This window comes from Haliaeetus leucocephalus, unplaced genomic scaffold (assembly GCF_000737465.1).
Source record: "Haliaeetus leucocephalus isolate CR32 unplaced genomic scaffold, Haliaeetus_leucocephalus-4.0 Scaffold763, whole genome shotgun sequence".
Classification (NCBI taxonomy): Eukaryota; Metazoa; Chordata; class Aves; order Accipitriformes; family Accipitridae; genus Haliaeetus; species Haliaeetus leucocephalus.
This window is the reverse complement of record NW_010973199.1, coordinates 4,606,844-4,624,546: the sequence shown is the minus strand read 5'-3', so window position 1 is coordinate 4,624,546 and position 17,703 is coordinate 4,606,844. Positions and strand designations below refer to the sequence as shown.

Here is a 17,703-nt window from a genome sequence, read left to right as displayed (position 1 = left end):
GCCCCGGGAGGCCAGCGCAGGTACGCGGGACGGCCCCGGGCGGACAAAACCTGCCATTGTCTTCCCCAAATTATTCTTGCTCCTTGTCATTTGTTTGCTTGACGCGTCCGTGGATGACAGCGCCTTCAACCAGATCCACTTAGCTGTGTCGAAATGCTGTTATTCTTAGACCGGTGTCGGGTTTATCCCCTTACGTCATGATTACTAAGGGAGTGGGGCAATGGCACGCGGTATTTCGAAAAGGCCGCTTGGCTGCAGGTAAAGATCTGCTCGCAGCACCGTACGCAACGCCGATTGCTTTAGAACGTATCCTATGTGCTCAGTGAGGCGGTATTGCTCAGCGCAGCAAGACCCGAGCCGCTTTGGTTGCATGAGCTAATAATGGATATTGCTGAAATTTACAATGAAGTATGGACATTTCGTTTGCATCGAACGGCGGTGTCAAAGGTTCTTTCGAGCACTCTGCTCAATGATTTCAGCGTAGCCGTTGATGTGAGCTCAAGTATCGTAGTACTTCGTTTTGTATTTCTGCAATCTTCACTTTATGCTGCGATACAACAGTGAAAAAAAAACCCAACCGTGAAACCATCGAAACACAAGATGAGCAATAAAAAGTGACATGTATTCCAAAAAGGAAAAGGAAAAAAAAAAAAACCAAACCAAAGAGGGAGCAGTTTACCCTGCTATGTGTAGCCATATGTATTGTATGTTAGTCCTTCTGTCCAATGGGAAGGACTGTTCCCGCAGACCCATAAATGAGCGGCACTGCTAACCCGCAAAGCTTCTCTAGTGTGTCCTGTGGAAGCATTTTACGATGGCACCAGCACCACAGACTAATACAAACAGGAGACACAAACAGGAACTTTCCTGCCCGTGAGACAGAAACTCGGGAGGCTGGAAATAACAAATTGTTTTTACAACAGTGAAAATGAGTACAGTGAAATTTTAGCTGCAGTTAATGGCCAGTCATTGATTTTCAGTTTGCTTAGAGAGTATGCCTTGCTTAACACGGTTTAAAGGTCTGTGCCACATTACGCTAGAAGTCTCAGAGAATGAGACTGGCTTAAGAGGCCCAGGCAGGTCCCGCCATGATTCTTCTGAGATATAGTATAACAGTTAAAGGTTTTTGTACTGATGTCTTTCCTGTGGCCAGCTTATTCTTGGAAAAGCACATGGCCTAAATATCCTTGCGCCATCCTGATTTCTGCCTGCTTTAAGATTCTTGGGGCTGTTTGCAACCTTTGTGAATTAGAGCAGCCTTTGTGAATTCGAATAACCTCGATGTTTGCTAAATTTAGCATGAGGTAAGTTCTGGCCCCACACCAAAGTAACCCAGGATTGTGACAGCTTCGAGTTCCTCCTCCACGATCTGAACTAACCTTCTCTTCTTCTTCAAATCAATAGGAATAGTGAAAAGCAGAGTGGAAAGTAAGGGGCCTGGGGTGTGGTTTCTTTTGGGTTTGATTTTTTTTATTATTAAAACTTAATTAACTTGTAGGTTTCTGTGGCAAATAAAGTTGCCAACCAGATTTAGAAAGGAGTTACCAAAAATCGCATGGTACAAGCAGCCAGAAACAGCTCCATTAATGGCGTGGTCATACGAAGAGGCCCCGAAGTCTTTTTTGGATGTGAATATCCACTGCTTTAAACAAGTTAACTCTACAGACCAAGCTATGATGACTTTAGACTTGTAGCTGTTCCCTTTTAATAGTAGTCTGGCTTGTAAAATCGCTTTCTACAGCTCCGCCAGGAAGGTAATCGGAGGGAGTTGCGAAGTAACGTATTCGTGCCTTGCTTTGTAGGCACGAAGGAGACCGCGTTCATATACGCAGTGACGTCGGCGGGCCTCGTGCATTCAGTGACGCGATCGTGCAGCGCAGGAAACATGACCGAGTGTTCCTGCGACATGAACCTGCGGCATGGCGGCTCGGCCAGCGAGGGCTGGCACTGGGGCGGCTGCTCTGACGACATCCACTATGGAATGTCGTTCAGCAGAAGGTTCCTGGATGTGCCCGTTAAGAACGTAACGGGCAAGAGCGGGAGCGGACTGGCGGCGATGAACCTGCACAACAACGAGGCTGGGAGGCAGGTATGTGTCACTGTTCCGAAATGGCAGCGACTGCTTGTTCGCCTTCGTTGACAAAAATGGCATCAACCAAACGAGGCCTGTCCTTGACTGCAGGTACAGATGGGGCCAACGGCAAGAACGGCACTAACGTCACCAAAGCAAACCTGTACAAACTAGGAATCAGAGCTGGTTTTAAACAACTAACTAAACTAACTAAACAGGTTAAAATAAAATCCACAAAATAAGAATTAGATCTGGAGTGCTAATCAGTTATCTTAAATAGGCATTTGATATTCTGTAGCAAACCCGAAATAGTCTTGTTATCAGCATAATACGTTAGGAGTTATTTCACTGATTATTCTGTTATTATCATGACCTGCATTTTTAATTCTCTCTAATACTGAATGAGCAGGCAGACTGGACACGAGGCATGGTTACCCATCCACAGTCTGGGGTCCGCGGCTGAGACCAGAAGTCTAAAATTGCTCAGAGAGGAAATAGAGAGTTAACGTTTTCTTTTAAAAAATGGGATGGAAACGACACCTCTATTTTAAAGTAGCCTGCTGGTTAGGGCACTCGTCAGAGAAGTGAGAGGAGACTGGCTTCGGGCAGCTCTTCTTCAGCGCAGAGGACTTCAAACCCACGGCTGCGGAGGAAATGTGGGTGTGTGACATTGGGTCCTCCTGTCCTGTTCTGCAGAGGGTGATAAATGGGGGCAGAAACAGAGAGCCAATACAGGGAGATGTGAGTCTGTAATGTAGTGCTTGGGGCTTACATCTGGAATGGCCGAGACCTGGATTCTGGTTCTTGCTTTAAAATTACTTTCTCTGCTTTACCTTGGAGTTTTTAACTTCCTAAGTGTTTAATGGCTCTCTCTGGCCCCGTAATGCTTTAAATCTGTTCTGCTCAGTGACAGAGCTATAACTAAAGAAAAGAAATGGACACCCTCTGGTTTTGAGTACACATATTGATGGACTCCATTGTAGCTCAGTAATTTCCTGTAGCCAGAAGCAGCACCAGTGGGTTTTACTGAAAACAACTTTCCTATCCGCCGTAGACTGGGAATAGCCATAGAGCCATGGTGGTATCATTGCAAACTATTTTAATTTAAACTAATTTTTACAGTTTACAAGGTAATATATGCTATTTAATTTAATTAAGTTATATAGTTGGAAAACCAGAAAATCTTTCAGGGACATAGGCCCTTTTCAGGACTGAAGTAGAAGCAGCAAACTTTAAACCTAAGTAGATGCTGAGAACAGTTACTGTGAGTTTAATTAGATGCCAGTCAGCTAAATCATCTCCACGGAAAGGTGGTTGGTATTGTGTAGTAGGGGACGTTAATAAGAGGAACAGAAGATTAAGTGATTATTTTCTTAGGGAAAGAGCAAAGGGTCATTTATCACCTTTGTAGAGAGAGATAGTTGAGGGAGAAGATCATAATCTCCATAAAATTATCTCTCAATTTCATGATTTTACATATACAGTACAGATAGGAAATTTTATTTTAATACTCATGTTTGTCATTTAGACAGTGCCATTTTCTCGGATTAGAGTGACAGTGGAAGTGTAGGGAAGAAGCCTGCAAGGCTCCAGAGGAAATTCAAAGAGAAAGAGAGATGCAATTTCTGTGTTTAGGCGGCAGCGACACAGGTCTTCTCTTTAGTACCCTGTTCTCTTGTCTGCCTTTAGCTTTATGTTAGCAGCAGCAGTAGTTTGCTGTCCTTTTGTCTTCAGTGACAGTGTTCGCTTATGATCTTCCCATACCATCCTTGTGCTCATCACTCATTCCTGCAGGCGTGCCAGCAGAACTGCCTGGGGTCCTGTGCTGTGAACTGTACCGAGGAACCATTCAGCTTCAAAACCCCCCCACACACAAACACAGACACACACACACATACACACACAGCGTAGAACAGCATCTTTTCTTTTGGTGTTGCTTTCTTTAAAGTTGGATCGGTTCCCTGATCTCATCTACAGCGGTCACACAGACAGTTGGGCCACCTATTGTCATGGGGACAGGACTGACTGGCAAAGGGAAAAGTATGTTCAGCTGAAGAGAACGTGTTTTCAAACAGTGAGCTAAAGCTACAAGGGGCTGGAGGAGGTGGTTAAGCGAGCCTTCATTTTCCATGAATAGTATTTTTGACACGATCCAAGTTATCTTAGATATGGGTTATACGCGTGAAAATATAATTGATTCTGAGTCCACATCTTCAATGTAGTGCAACTGCAGTATCTTCTATTACTATTTACGTTGAGTGGTACCTCTTACTATACATAATTTCATGAAACCAGAGTTTTAGACTAGGCCGTCAGTCTCCAGGAATGTGGTAGAATCTGGCCCAATAGGATCCATTAGGTCCTGAGGACCTTTCGGGGTTTCAGGCTTTTCACAATACTGAGCTCTCCAACAAGGCTCTCAAAGTACGCTGTCACAGGCTTATTTGGTGCACACGATACATACACTCATTCCTTTTCCAAACATGATGTTTTTTTAAAAAAACCCATCCGCTGCAAGCCTGAAAGGCCAGAAGATCCTTGTTTCACTGATTTTGTATCAATGGCGTATTTGTTGTTCGTTATCTTGGAAGAAAATATGCAGAGTATTTAGTCAGCCTCTGTGCCTGAATATTTTGTAACTTAATGGCAAACTGTAGGATAAAGCAAATATTTTGACCACTGTCCAGAGCAAAAGAGAATGTTTACTGTTGGTACTTGGGAATTCTAGCAGCAATATTAGTGGAAGTAAAGTTTAGTCGAACTCTCATTTCTGTAGTTTCAAAATCCTTAGCTAGGAGATGTTGGAAAATGTTGACCTTCATGTTTTGGGGCTTACAAGAAGGATGTTTTGCAATATATTTTGGTACCTTATGACCTTTTGTAATAAATACTGTCACGTTCCTGGTTCTGTGTCTTGCAAGAGCAGTCTTCCAGGGACAATACTTCTGTGTTTGTTTGGAGTTGCTAATGGAACTGGTATGTGCAGAATCCTCTTGTTCTGTTCCCATTTCCGTACAAAATGCTATTTTACATTTCTACATCTCGTAGTTAAATCCAAGATATATCAATTTTAAAACAGTAAGGATCCTTTGATTGAGTTGTCCACTGTTTAGGAGACTAACCTGAACCTCAGGAGATCCAGATTTCATTCCTTTTTCTGCCACAAGATAAATGTTCTTCATCTTTTAGCATTGTAATGTTCAGTGTGCTTAGATGTGCATATGTGAGTTGGGCACCTCTGCTCCTTATAGAAAAGGGTGAGGGCAGTCAGGTACTATGGGTTGACTTTTATTGTATTAGTATTTTTTTTACTGATAGAAGAATTCTGCTCAGTTTTCCACTTGTGGAAGTTTATTTGACTTGCGTTCTCACATTGAGATAGCTTGGCTCATCAGAGAGTTTATTTTTACTGATATTTGTGGGTTGGTAACAGACCCACCAACAGTCTGCAACTGTTCTTAAAAAGTGCTGTACCCCCGGTAGGACATGTGCTTGTCTTCATAAATAGTCCTATTAGTTCTACCAGTGGCTTAAATTAGGCTGTTTGATTACAGGTGTCGGTTCCCATTGCAAAACAAGTACTGGCAGCCCCTGTCTCACAGCTGAGAACAGTGCCTGCGGAGAGCTTCGCTTGGAGATATTAAGCATTAATTAGCATTAAAGGGTATACAAACTGTGATTCCACTGAAACTCTCCTTCGCTGCAGACCACTCTCTGCTTTCAGCCCATCCACCTCTTCTAGCCACACATTCCCACCCCACGCCGCTCCCTCTGTTAATTGCATTGGATCGGTGGAAGGAAGTCAGTTTAAAAATGACCTTTTTTTCAGGTTAATTTTTAACATAGACCAGCGTTCAGCATTGTATCCAGTTCATCACTTACTTAACCCTGCACTCTTGTTGCGCTAGTACCACCGGGGCAATAGGGGCAAGAGGAGCCGCTCGGGTGGGCTTGTGGCCAAACAAAACACTCGTGGATCCAGCTCAGTTCCACACCGATCGTTTCTCAGAAGCAGTCAGTCGGTTTCATGACCAGCCTAAGAAAACTGAAAACCTGTCCCAGCTTGCACAGAAGGACATGTCTACCCACCATGTTTCTGTGAGTAACAGTGCTCCTCTGAAGTTCTCTATGAAATTTTGTTCCTTAGGAAGAATCCTCTCACAATTTCAGGAATAACTGGAAAGATTCACCATGTGAATTGAACGGTGTGAAACCGAGCACTGGTTGTGGAGTCAGTCTGGAAGTCACGCTCCCAGTAACTCTGTGCATCCCAGTAGCTCTGCTGAGATGCAGGCGTACGTTGCAGCCACGTCCCACCAGAAGGCTGCGTTGGCTCTATAAGCACCATCTTAGGTTTGCTTGCAAGAAAACAGCAAGAGAAGATACCTAGTCCCTAAATTTTGCCAGATGTTCAACTATGGGAGTTTGTTCATTGAAGTTCACGTGGCAGCCTGAGATCCAGCGGCATGTTTTGTGATCAGGCAAAGCAAGATGTCAGCTCCCTGTGCTGGCAGTAGAGGCAACCCAGAAAACTTGCCCATCCTAGCAGCTGGGAAGCAATAGCCTGGGGTCATGCACAAATGTGATGAGACCATAAGTCATTCTAAAACAGAGTGCATCAAAGCTTCATGTGACAATCCTGAGCAACACAGAATAAAACCACATATGTTTGTAACTGCTGCGGATGTTCTCGGTGTTTCCACACTCAAACACATTTGTAGTTCTTGCATTCACCTGATCGTACATACCCTGCTAATACATGCTGGATTTTTATATTTTGATATCAGCCTGAGACTCCAACACGTTTCTGCTCCTGTTTAGAAACTCTGTCTCCTTTCAGTTTTCATTAATTCATCCTCAGAGAAAAACTCCGAGTGTCATCTGCTGGGCTACTTGCCCACATGGAAGTAACTCACCCCTAGCACCTAGCAGACATGTCCAGTGCTTCCTCTGACAATTTCTGGATCCTTCTGCCTCATCCAGATTTTACTATGCCTGATTCTATCAGACTGGGAAGTACATTTCTTTCCCCAAGCCAAATTGTTTATTTTCCCTCTGTTGTTTCTTCCCTAGTTAGTACCCTGTCATACTGCAGTGAAAGTGAGGATTGCATCTATAACCATACAAATCTTACAGCACAATGTGATTTCATACTACTTTGAGATTCTAGTTACTTGCCTTGATGCAAATAACTAATAATTAGAAATTGGAAAATACTATTACATCCCTTCTGTTTGTAAATTGTGTGTAAAATTTATCTTTTGATATCGTGTTTCTCTTTTCCTTGACATTTTATTAGGTGATCTGTATTCTAACAAAGACTTTCTGTCTTTGGATCTCAAATTCTCATCTGCCTCAATCACTGTTACATCTTAATGATGCATATTCTGACTACTCAGTGATTTCCTTATTGATAGATTCTTGAGATACAAGGTCAAGTCTGTCTATTAAACAGAAGCTAGCCTGTGAAGGAGAGAAGTTAAGTATCTACAAGAATTACTGCCGGTTGATTTGCCACTGAAAGAGTCTGTGTGTGCTCTGGGGTGAGGGTCTGCTTATTGCAATGTTCTTATTTCTTCCAGCATAGGGACAAATCTCCAATCCCAAAAGCAATCCACAGCATCTGGAAATATCTCCTGTACTGGTTTGTAGAGTTACACGCAAATACCAACTCAGGCTTGTGTCAATATCTTTGGGGCAGAACGTGCCAGGAGGCCTCAACTCCCACTGAAATCAATGGATTTACCCACATTGGACTCATCCCAAACTTCAGTGACCATATTCACCATGATGAAAAGTCCTAGTTTAACACACAGGGTAGAACTAGCTCACTTTATCTGCTCTGTGCCTTGACTAACTCTGAAACTGTGAGGATGGCGTTTGTGCTGCCTGAGCTGCAAATAAGCAGTCTGGGACTTGAGTTTGTTTCTGGTCCTGCACAGGGTCAGTAGGGCCCGGTAGGATTTCAGGGCTCAGATCTCACTGCAAAATCAAGGCTTAGGAACAGGCACAAATGAAACTACTTTCTCAGGGGAAACCAGAGGAGGGTGTTAGCTAGATTTGTCTTCTGTTTTTTTCTTCGCTAAGACAGTTTGAGAAAGATACAGATTGACAGCAGTTAATATTTGTGGGAGCTGTGGGGTAAGTGAAGGTTTAGGGTGAAATTTAATAAACATCATGAGGCTGGGAGGAGGGTTTGTCTTCCCCATTGTGTGGGAACTAGTGGTTCCTCCACAGAGGAATAATTTGAATCTGTATTTGCCTTGCTGCATGAGAAGTTTCAAGAGAAACTTACTATGAGTTAATTTAAAATTTACACTTTCTGTTACATTTCCCAATTGCCTTGATTGTGGAAATTAAATATGGGGGGAAAGGTTAGTAAAATGCAAGATGGTAACATGGGCTTTCCACGCCATTAACCAATGACCTGTAGGAGTCTACAGGATGGCTCCAGAAAGTCCATTAATGGAAAGGTAAAACAAAACAAAAAGTATGATACCTTGTCTTTTTGCTGTATCTGTGCATGGGATGATTTTTCTGCACACTTTTCCAAACTCTAATGTGAGATGTGTCACAAGTCTAATTGTATAATTTTATACTATGACTATTAGATATTCCAGCAGGAAGTATTATATTGATTGTCTGCTGACTATTTGAGTTGTAGTCCCAGATAAAGTTACTGCTTGTTTACAGATTCCAGTTCTTCGAGGCTTAGTCTCCTGTAAACTGAGCCAAAATTCATGTGTGTTGCAAAAGCTTAATGCAGGCTGCAGATTCCCATTGTTGCTCAGTTATTGTTCAGCCCAGTGCTCGCCTCAGCATGGGCATGGAAAAGTAGCCCATCTAAGGGTGTTTTAATGTTCGTAATAACTGTGGAAATTTTGTGAAAACATCAAAAGCTATAAAAGTAATATGAATGCAGCTATCAAATTGTGTTAGATATAGAGCCATTATGCAACTGGAAACGCTAGAAACCCATGATAGTACAAGTAAGCCTAAAGTAGAAGAACAGGGCTTGATCCTGTAAGTGAGAAGCACCTGAGATTTACTCCGGAGTACCTGAGTTGACGATACCTCTGCTGAGCTGAGTGGCTCCTTTGATAGACTGTCCGTGGAGCTCAGAGACGTGGGCATCCTTCTGCTCTTCCAGCACAGATCTGCCCCGAGGTGCCTCCGGGCTGCGCTGCTTCGGGTGCTGAGCCACGCTGGTCGCACAGACACTGCTGTGCGGCCTCAAGCCATTCCCGTGGCCTTAGTTACAGACTGCGCTGGGAATGTTTAGTGATCTTGATGGTAGCCGCAAGGCACCCTTAAAAGGTGGCATAGACCTGCCCAGTAAATGTATTCCAATGCAGGAGCGGTGCCTTTACCTACCCTATCCCTGCTTCCCCTCCTGCTATTCCCCGCAAGGGCTGTTTGCATTCCAGTGGTGGAAGGAGAGACGCAAGATGTGTCACTTCAGGTATTTAGGATCCTCTAGAGTGAAAAGCCAGTCAGAAATACAAGCTTTTGTTATTGCGGTTCGATATTGCTATGTTATCGCCATTGCAAAGTGCAAACGCAGAGCCACTCTGAAGATCAGGCTTCTCATAGTGGGGGTCCGGAGTTGGAAACCTGATTCCTAACACGTATCCTCCTGCACTCTGGCTTCCCCATCACTGAAATGGCACCAATGGCAGCTGTAATATTAAATACTTCGAGACCTCTGTGTAACTGATGTCAGGCAGTATTCCTAATGAACGAAAGACCACGTCCAAATGTCATTCTCTCTTTGCTTTCAGGCTGTAGCAAAGCTGATGTCAGTGGATTGCCGTTGTCACGGTGTTTCTGGGTCCTGTGCTGTGAAAACTTGCTGGAAAACAATGTCCTCCTTTGAAAAGATTGGCCGGTTTCTAAAAGATAAGTATGAAAATAGCATACAAATATCAGACAGACCGAAAAAAAAGCTACGCAGGAAAGAAAAAAGCCAGCGAAAAATACCAATCAGGAAAGAAGACCTGCTGTATATGAACAAATCGCCCAATTACTGTGTCGAAGACCAAAAATTGGGGATCCCTGGGACTCAGGGAAGGGAATGTAACCGCACCTCGGACGGACCCGACGGCTGCAACCTGCTCTGCTGTGGGCGCGGGTACAACACCCACGTTGTCAGGCACGTGGAAAGGTGCGAATGCAAGTTTGTCTGGTGCTGCTACGTGCGCTGCCGGAGGTGCGAGACCATGACCGACGTACACACCTGCAAATAAGGTGAAGTACAGAAAACAACAGCCAAACCGCCCTGCGCTGTTTGGTATACACAACTGCCGCGCAGGCGGCAATTACTCTTGTCATGTGGGATTGCAGGGGGATCAGCCTCAGGGGAAGGGGTATTGCCAGACACCGGGTAGTCCAAGCATTTGGCGAATGAAAGAGCAACCGAACGAATAGCAGCCTGCACACGGGGACAGCTAAAACAGCAAAAAAGGACTCCTGAGGACACATTTGAACATGTGACTCTATGAGCAGGGACAGACACTAAACTTTCCCAGTCTTTAATAGCCACAACGTCCTGACGATCCACGTGGTCAGTAGGTACAGTGGAGAAAACTCAAGATCTCGTTAGCCAGAGACTGAATGGACTAGATGGATCCGCTAGGTGGTTCATTTCTGCAGGCTTTAGGAAAAAAACCAAAGATAAGGGAAACGTTCTGCTGTTGACCATGAAGCATTTGCTTTGCAACCGTTCAGAAAGCTGTCTTCTGCATAATATGCAGAAAAGCATCTGGTGCTGAGAAACCGGCGTGACCGCAGAGAGCTGGGCACTGCCTGGGTGGAAGGGGAAGGTCCGTTGGTGTGGAGCAAGCGGTGTCCAGAGTAGAGGGGCTGGAGGGCAGCTTGATGGACACGAACGGTCTACCAAATAGCAACCTCGGGTTTTTTTATAGGTTGTCTTTCAGATGCAGAAAGGACAGGTCTGAGGTGGGACAGAAATACAGTTTGGTATTTGAAGGAAATGAAATCCTTCACAGACATTTCCTCAGTATCTGAACACACAATTTGCGAGTCAGCCGGTCATCACCCCACTGTTGGACTGTATGCAATAACATGCCACGTTCAACCATCTCGCTGGTGGTTCACCATCATTTTCACAATTAACCATACGAGATACAGCCCAAAGAAATGTGTCGTAAAGTGAAAGGTTTTTTTAAAACATTGTTTTCTCCTACAGAAGCAGCAGCTAGAACTTTTCATTAGGTTGCATCCTAAGTAAGTTCAATGCACAATGTCATTTATGGATTGGCTTACACCACTAAAATATTTAAACTGTTATTGATAACATTTTCTCCCCTTCCATATGTTGGCTTAATTTTATTTTACATCTGTGAAAGTTTGTTTATTCTTTTGCAATGATTTAATGCCTGGCTTAAAAAGCATCATGTGAAAGGATTTCTGTTGTTTAAATGTGCAAAGACCTATTTTTGATAAGACAAGAAAGTTTATATTTTGTAAATATTTAAATTATGCAAGTTATGTAAAAGGTTTCCAAAACTAATGTGATAAGATTACATACAGCCTTTGACATCTGTTGGTTAGATATTTGTTACTATTGTAGTAGCCTTTAATAGATCTTTATTTGCATGTGCAGGGGAAAATTAGTCAGAGAATTACATAAATGTTCTTTTTATTACCATCAGGGTGGTTATAATTATTGCAGTTAATACACACTGATGAGAAACACTATGATTTTCTAAATGATCGGTTAATTAATATTCTGTATACTTTTAAAATTCTTTAAATCCATTTTACAAACAGTGAAATCCCAGCTCCAGCGGTAAGTGCAGAACTCCCAGTGACATCAAGGGCACTTGCAAAGGTTCACAATCCCTTAAATTGTTCCACACCGACAGTCAGTTTTTAGAAAGAAATCTTCTTAGACGGTTTGGTTGACGGTTTCAAAGTTACTTTGAGGAATTCATTTCCTAGTTGTCAATTATTTTCCCATGAAAGATGGTGACCAGATTCCCTGTCACTCTTTATAGGAGATGTGGTTCAGGAAGAAGCAAACACAATCTTCTGTGTTGTAGTACTTCACTGCCTTATGTGGAGTGTCTTAGGAACATCAGTTCAGCAACTCAGCCAGTCCTTTATCTGCTGGTTCTTTTTGGACCTTGCCTCCACATTTGGCCAGTCTGTCTCCATTGACCTAGCCAGATAATTACCCTGAGGCCACAAAATCTGCTATCTATGGAAAGGCTGCTCAGCAAGCCAGTCGCTGTCACAGGAGGATTCAACGCCCTCCCTGAGAAAACTTGGATGGGGAGGATACATCCTGATGGAAGACCCTGAAGAGAGAGTTGTGAGCCCCAGGTTGTTCCCATCTTCCAGCAACAAAAGTAAACCCACGGGCTCCATAAGGTGTGCCGCAGCACCTATTGGCAGCACGGATGGGGCGTGCTACTGGTCACTGTTGATATGACGGTGTTGGAGAGACCACCTCTCTCTCTGAATCTGCTCTCTGTCAAGCTGCTGGCAGAGGTAAGTGCCTCGGTACCCTCCGTGAGACTGCTTTTAGCAGTGCCTCCACTGAGGTCAGTGCTGAGGTCACCACCGTTTGGTTGCGTGGGGCTCCAGCAGGAACCAGCCTCTGGGAGGTCAGTGTGGAGACCAAGATCTTCTCTTGAAGCAGCCCCGATCTGCGTCTCAAAACTACCTTAGCTTTTACTGGACCTAAAGGTTCTTCCATACTTGATCTGTAAAGTAAGGAAAATTGCCAATGTACTTCTTGGTACGCCTTAACTTCTGGCAGGGGAGAAAATGGGGAGAAAATGGTCCTGGGCTCCTGGGCCTAAGGTCAGCGTCAGGGATTTGCCCAGGAGAAAAATCTCAGTAGGCTGCTTCTGTGGGTTTGAAGGGGAAGAGCACTCACCTCAGCATTGCATAGAGACGTGGGGCAGTCATGATGCAGCCAGTGCAGTCAGGGTGTCTCTTGCTGCTTGGCTAGCCAGTATTTGACACTGTGTTATTTTTGAGAAGACATCTACTTCCCAAAAAAATATCTTTTTGTTCTTAAATGTTGTTAATAAAAGACTTTTTTCCTGGTCTTGTGGGGGGGAGAGTTTATTTTTTCAAAGAATGACAGAAGACAATGAAGAGAAGTGGCAACACACACGGTCTATGAAAGCTGCAATGGCTGAGCAAACAAGGTAACGGGTTTGAAGCTTCACTGGCAGCAGCAGGACTCAGCTGGCCTCTGAGAAGCTGAAGAGAGCTATTTCATGGGAGGTGGCATTACCCTTTCTGCACCAGGGGCAGAGCGCTGGTGAAAGCAATGCGGGCTGAGGGGCTGCTGCTCGCTCTCCTGCTGCACCAACGTCGGGGGCTTGGGGGGGGAGGCAGAAGCAAAGCTGAGTGCGCTGGGGAGAGCACGAGCCCCTCTCTTTACCTACCACAGCTGAAACTGCTGTTTAATTTAAGCTCCATCGTAACTTACCTAAGTTACATCTGTAAAACTAGTTCTGGATGGGCAGCATCTGTAAAAGCAATTCTGGATGGGATCAGGATATGAACATTGTTTTGTAGTAGCATCAGGGCGAAAGAAATTAGCTGACACCTATTGCAGTATTTATTCCACAAAACTGCCTTTACTCCTTCCACAGTCCGGAAAAGCTCTCCTCGGGTGAGAGCGAGAGGGAGAACCATCTGTAGGACAGCATGCCTCTGCTTTCAAAGAGGAGCCACAATACGACATATGTGGTTCAGCTACTTTTGTGGGCATATGGCACCAGGATGAATTTCATTCATTCACTCAGTTTCATAGGGTGGGGGTTTTTGTCCCAGTGCTGGGACTGGAGGATCAAGGTTGTTGACTTTGAAAACAGCCTTATAATACTCTTGTATAGCTTTGCAATAATACATCCTTTCTGTCTGAAAGTAGCTACGTGTGTGCTTATCGGAGCAAGCGAGATTAGAAAAAAAATTGGAAAGAAATTCATAGTCTTGAGTGGGGGAAAGGTCTTATCTCAGTCCTGTTCCCTCACACTGCCCTTTTATGCATGGAGCAGCAGTTTGTGAAAAGTAGCAAAGCTATGAAAAATGCCACAAGTTTACTTTTGAAGAAAGGATAATTGTAACCTCTTCTGAAAGTGAAAATGATATATGCTGTTTTGAAAACAGAAATGCATGTGCACTGGCTGCATATTTTAAGAGCAAAGCTGTGGTGTTGACTGAAGTGCTGACGTACTCAGAGGAGTTCCTGCAGGAACACTGCTGGTCAGTCTGTCGACGTGCCAGCCTGTGCATGCATCGGCACCTGAAGAACACCGTCTTGTCCTTGCCTGTTGGAGATCCCTTGTCAAAGGATGTGTAGTAAATGGAGATCATCTCCATGGCTATCAAAATGTCTCTGTGCTGGGCAGCAGTTTTCAGTGAATGATAAGATGTGAAATGCATGCGTAACATAAGCAGCAACAATTAGCATTGTCATTCAGAGGAAATGATGTTAAAAGGACGTCCACTTTGTCTGAGGTTTCTGATGGAGCTGAGATGCTTGATTTCATTAAAGGATGAGGTTTCACAAGAGGGCAAACTTGACTTTAGGGCGGCTCATCATAGATCCAAACTGTCATGGCTAGGTCATGATAGTGCTGAATCCATACCAACTGACTCTGCTGGCTAAAATTTAATAAAAACATGTAAAAGGATCATCCCACTGTGGCAGACTTCATGCCAAATGAGGCACTGCTTGTCTGAGCCCTCTAACTTAGGGTAGCTATCACACAGAGTAGAATATCAGGAAGTATCAGAGCGGAATAAATGTTATTATCTGTTCTAGATAACCTGCCAAAAATGCTAACTGTGAATCCTCTCCTGACTGTGTCCTGCCAGGTGATCTGGAGTCCCCAGATCTAGTGGTAGTAGTAATGGTGAATGTGGTATCATGACTTTAATTTTCGTTTCACATAAGGATTTGCAATAACAATTTTTAGGATTTTTAAACACTTTCACAATTTTTACTGTTAGGCAGCATGGGCAGACAATAGCTAACAATAACTAACTGAGAAACAGGCCTTCACACCCATACGTCTAATGAACATCACTAAGGAGGGGGGTAGTAGTATTCTGACTATAAATGGGAAACTGGGGAGAAATGACTTGCTTAACATCACTTACAAAAGCAGTGGGAGACCTAGGTTTAAAAAAAAAAAAGAATAGGCAGGTCTGATCATCAACCTAATGCTTTGGCTACTTGGTCACTGCATTTGTTTCTCAGCCCGCGTAGCCTGAAAACTGTGGTTTGCCAGGTAGGGCTGGTAACCATCTGAGTCGTGACTACTGGGCAAGTCCTGCTGCAGAGCCCAGTACAGTTTCTTAGGGACAGGCAAAGACTAAAATTGCATTTCCTAAACATGGCCTCCTGTGGTTTATATTTCTGGAAGCCAAACATGCTTTTTCCCCCACGCAAATGACAAATTCATCCTGAAGGAAACTGTGCCTGTGAACCCCACGTTAATGCTGCAGATAATTGGTGCTAAAATACCCGTGCCTGTCCCAGAGTCTGCTGTTAGACTGACTCGACATCTGTGTGTTCCACAGGTAGTTCTGTTAAATAACTAATGGTTTACTCAGCAGACAATGAAATGGGAATTAATCCTCTCTGGCCACTGTGATCGCTCTGCAGGGCTGGAAGTGTGGTGGCAGATGGGAGCAGAGACTGCAATCCTTTCACCGCTAGCAGATAACGCTGACTGGTGATCCCTCTGGCCGAGGCTGGAATTTGGATGCCAGGGCTGACTGCAAATGGATGGCCTTCGGTGGAGGGGAGCCATCACTTCGTTTGCACAGCAAAGAGGTGTAACAAGCGTCTAGGAGAGTGAAGGCAGACATACACGTGGAGTTTAGATGCACTAACTGAACTGGAGAAAGACGGAGAGAGACATTACAGGGTAGTGCCACATACCTTGTGAAACCTTCTGCTGAACCTCCGCCTGCAAGCGCCAGTACAGCTTGTCACAGGCTAAAAGACCAGAGCCTATCTCAGGGTTTGGCCATTTGATTTTCCTCTCAGCCTTGCTATGTTTATGACTGTACAGTGTAATTTTAAATGAGCTGCACATTTTCCTTGGGGTTTGGCGGGGGGGGGGGGTTTGCTTTTTCAATATCAAGTTATGTGTGTATCAGGATGCCTTAATTAAAATGTTGAAATTTCTGATTGGGTAAGACTTCTATAGTCATTTTCCCAAAAGCCCTGAAAAATGTGTATTTATTTGATTGTGGAGCAGAGTGAAACACATTTCATGAGCATTTCTGTTTTCTAGAGAAAAAGCCTGACACTACACTAGGGGTTAAAACCAGACTGCAGTATTATTTATATGGATGATGATTGATCTTCTGTGCTGTAAAGTACATTGTGCCTCCTGTCAGTAGCACAAAACCAGCTGACAACTGAAACAATGTCCCATTCTTTTGCATGGACCAATCTGCCCCATAATCTAAGAAATTAATTTGACACTCTATTGTGTCTCAGTATGTGCTAAATAATATTTTGACATTAAACATACTTAGTTTTTAGAGGATCTATATATCATTAAACACAAGAACACAACAGCAAGACACTATTCAATTCCAGTTTAAGATGTGCTATTTGGGTTTTTAAAAAACAATTCCGGCTAGGCATTGCTGATTATGCCAATGGGAGCAAAACCAGAAGCTACCTGAAACTCAGAGAGCTAAGTTGTTAAGTTTTATACTTGCTGATTTTGGAGCTTTAGGCTGTAGTTTCACGGCAGGCTGGGTTTGCTCACCAGGTTGGCTGAGTGTGCGCTGAGGCTCCCTCCCCCTGCCCTGACCCCAGCCCATCGGTCGGTTTAACGATCTGGTTCACAGAAACACGCCACAAACAATAGATTTGGCTCTGTTTCGAGCAGCAAACTGCAGCAAGGACATGGCAGTGAGAACTCAGGGAGGTGACCAGCAGTGGTAACTCCTTGAGCTGACTGTGCTGCCAACATCAGAATATTGTCCAACTATGGTTTCACGCTTTGTGTGCATTGAAAACTCCAGGTTTTTAACGTAAAACAAACCAACGAAACCAAAACTCCCACAGCACAGATGGAGATTAGCTGACAGAAGTTCTGCAAACAAAGCAGCTAGTGAAATAAACACATTTTAGCGATTTCCATGCAAGAGATTTAGGTAGAACCAAACTTTTGGGATTATCCAATGCTACAACTACCTCCTGTAGAAGTTTTATGATCGCTCACAATGTGCTAACATAGGAGCCCTCTCAGGAAAACAAGCAAGCCATGCACAGTAAGAAGGGTTGATGTTTCAGGGCAGGCACATTTTCCATTCATCAATGGTTTTATGGCAGTACAACTGCAAGTAACCTCTTTGAAAAGCCTTCCTTGCTTTCAGTCGCTCAGGACTAAACAGCACTAAGGCAAGACAGAACAGTACTGTACTCTGCTGAGACCATATTTGGGATAATACAATTTTGACCAATTAAATAACCTTGAAATATTAGTTGGGCTCAGTGGGGTTTTTTTTCCATCTGCTGATTGTCCCATAATTGCAATGCTAAGAAACCACTCTAAACCTCTTGCATTGTACTGCAAGATCAGCAAGAGGAACAGAATTAACCAGCTGCTTTGGGC

At 43.8% G+C, this 17,703-nt stretch overlaps 1 protein-coding gene across 1 annotated transcript; it reads left to right on the top strand.

The window, feature by feature from the left end:
* The first annotated feature begins 197 nt into the window (after positions 1 to 197).
* Positions 198 to 10,317, top strand: WNT16 (wingless-type MMTV integration site family, member 16). The gene is made up of 3 exons (XM_010581330.1): positions 198 to 258; positions 1,803 to 2,089; positions 9,853 to 10,317. Exons 1-3 carry the CDS (start codon positions 198 to 200, stop codon positions 10,315 to 10,317), a joined length of 813 nt encoding a protein of 270 aa, XP_010579632.1.
* Positions 10,318 to 17,703: the final 7,386 nt, after the last annotated feature.

Excerpts from the sequence above, each read along its gene's own strand:
- WNT16 (XM_010581330.1), top strand. The coding sequence starts at position 198 with ATGATTACTAAGGGAGTGGGGCAATGGCACGCGGTATTTCGAAAAGGC. Across the intron at positions 259-1,802 it reads AAAAGGCCGCTTGGCTGCAG|GCACGAAGGAGACCGCGTTC; the intron begins GTAAAGATCTGC and ends CTTGCTTTGTAG. Across the intron at positions 2,090-9,852 it reads ACAACGAGGCTGGGAGGCAG|GCTGTAGCAAAGCTGATGTC; the intron begins GTATGTGTCACT and ends CTTTGCTTTCAG.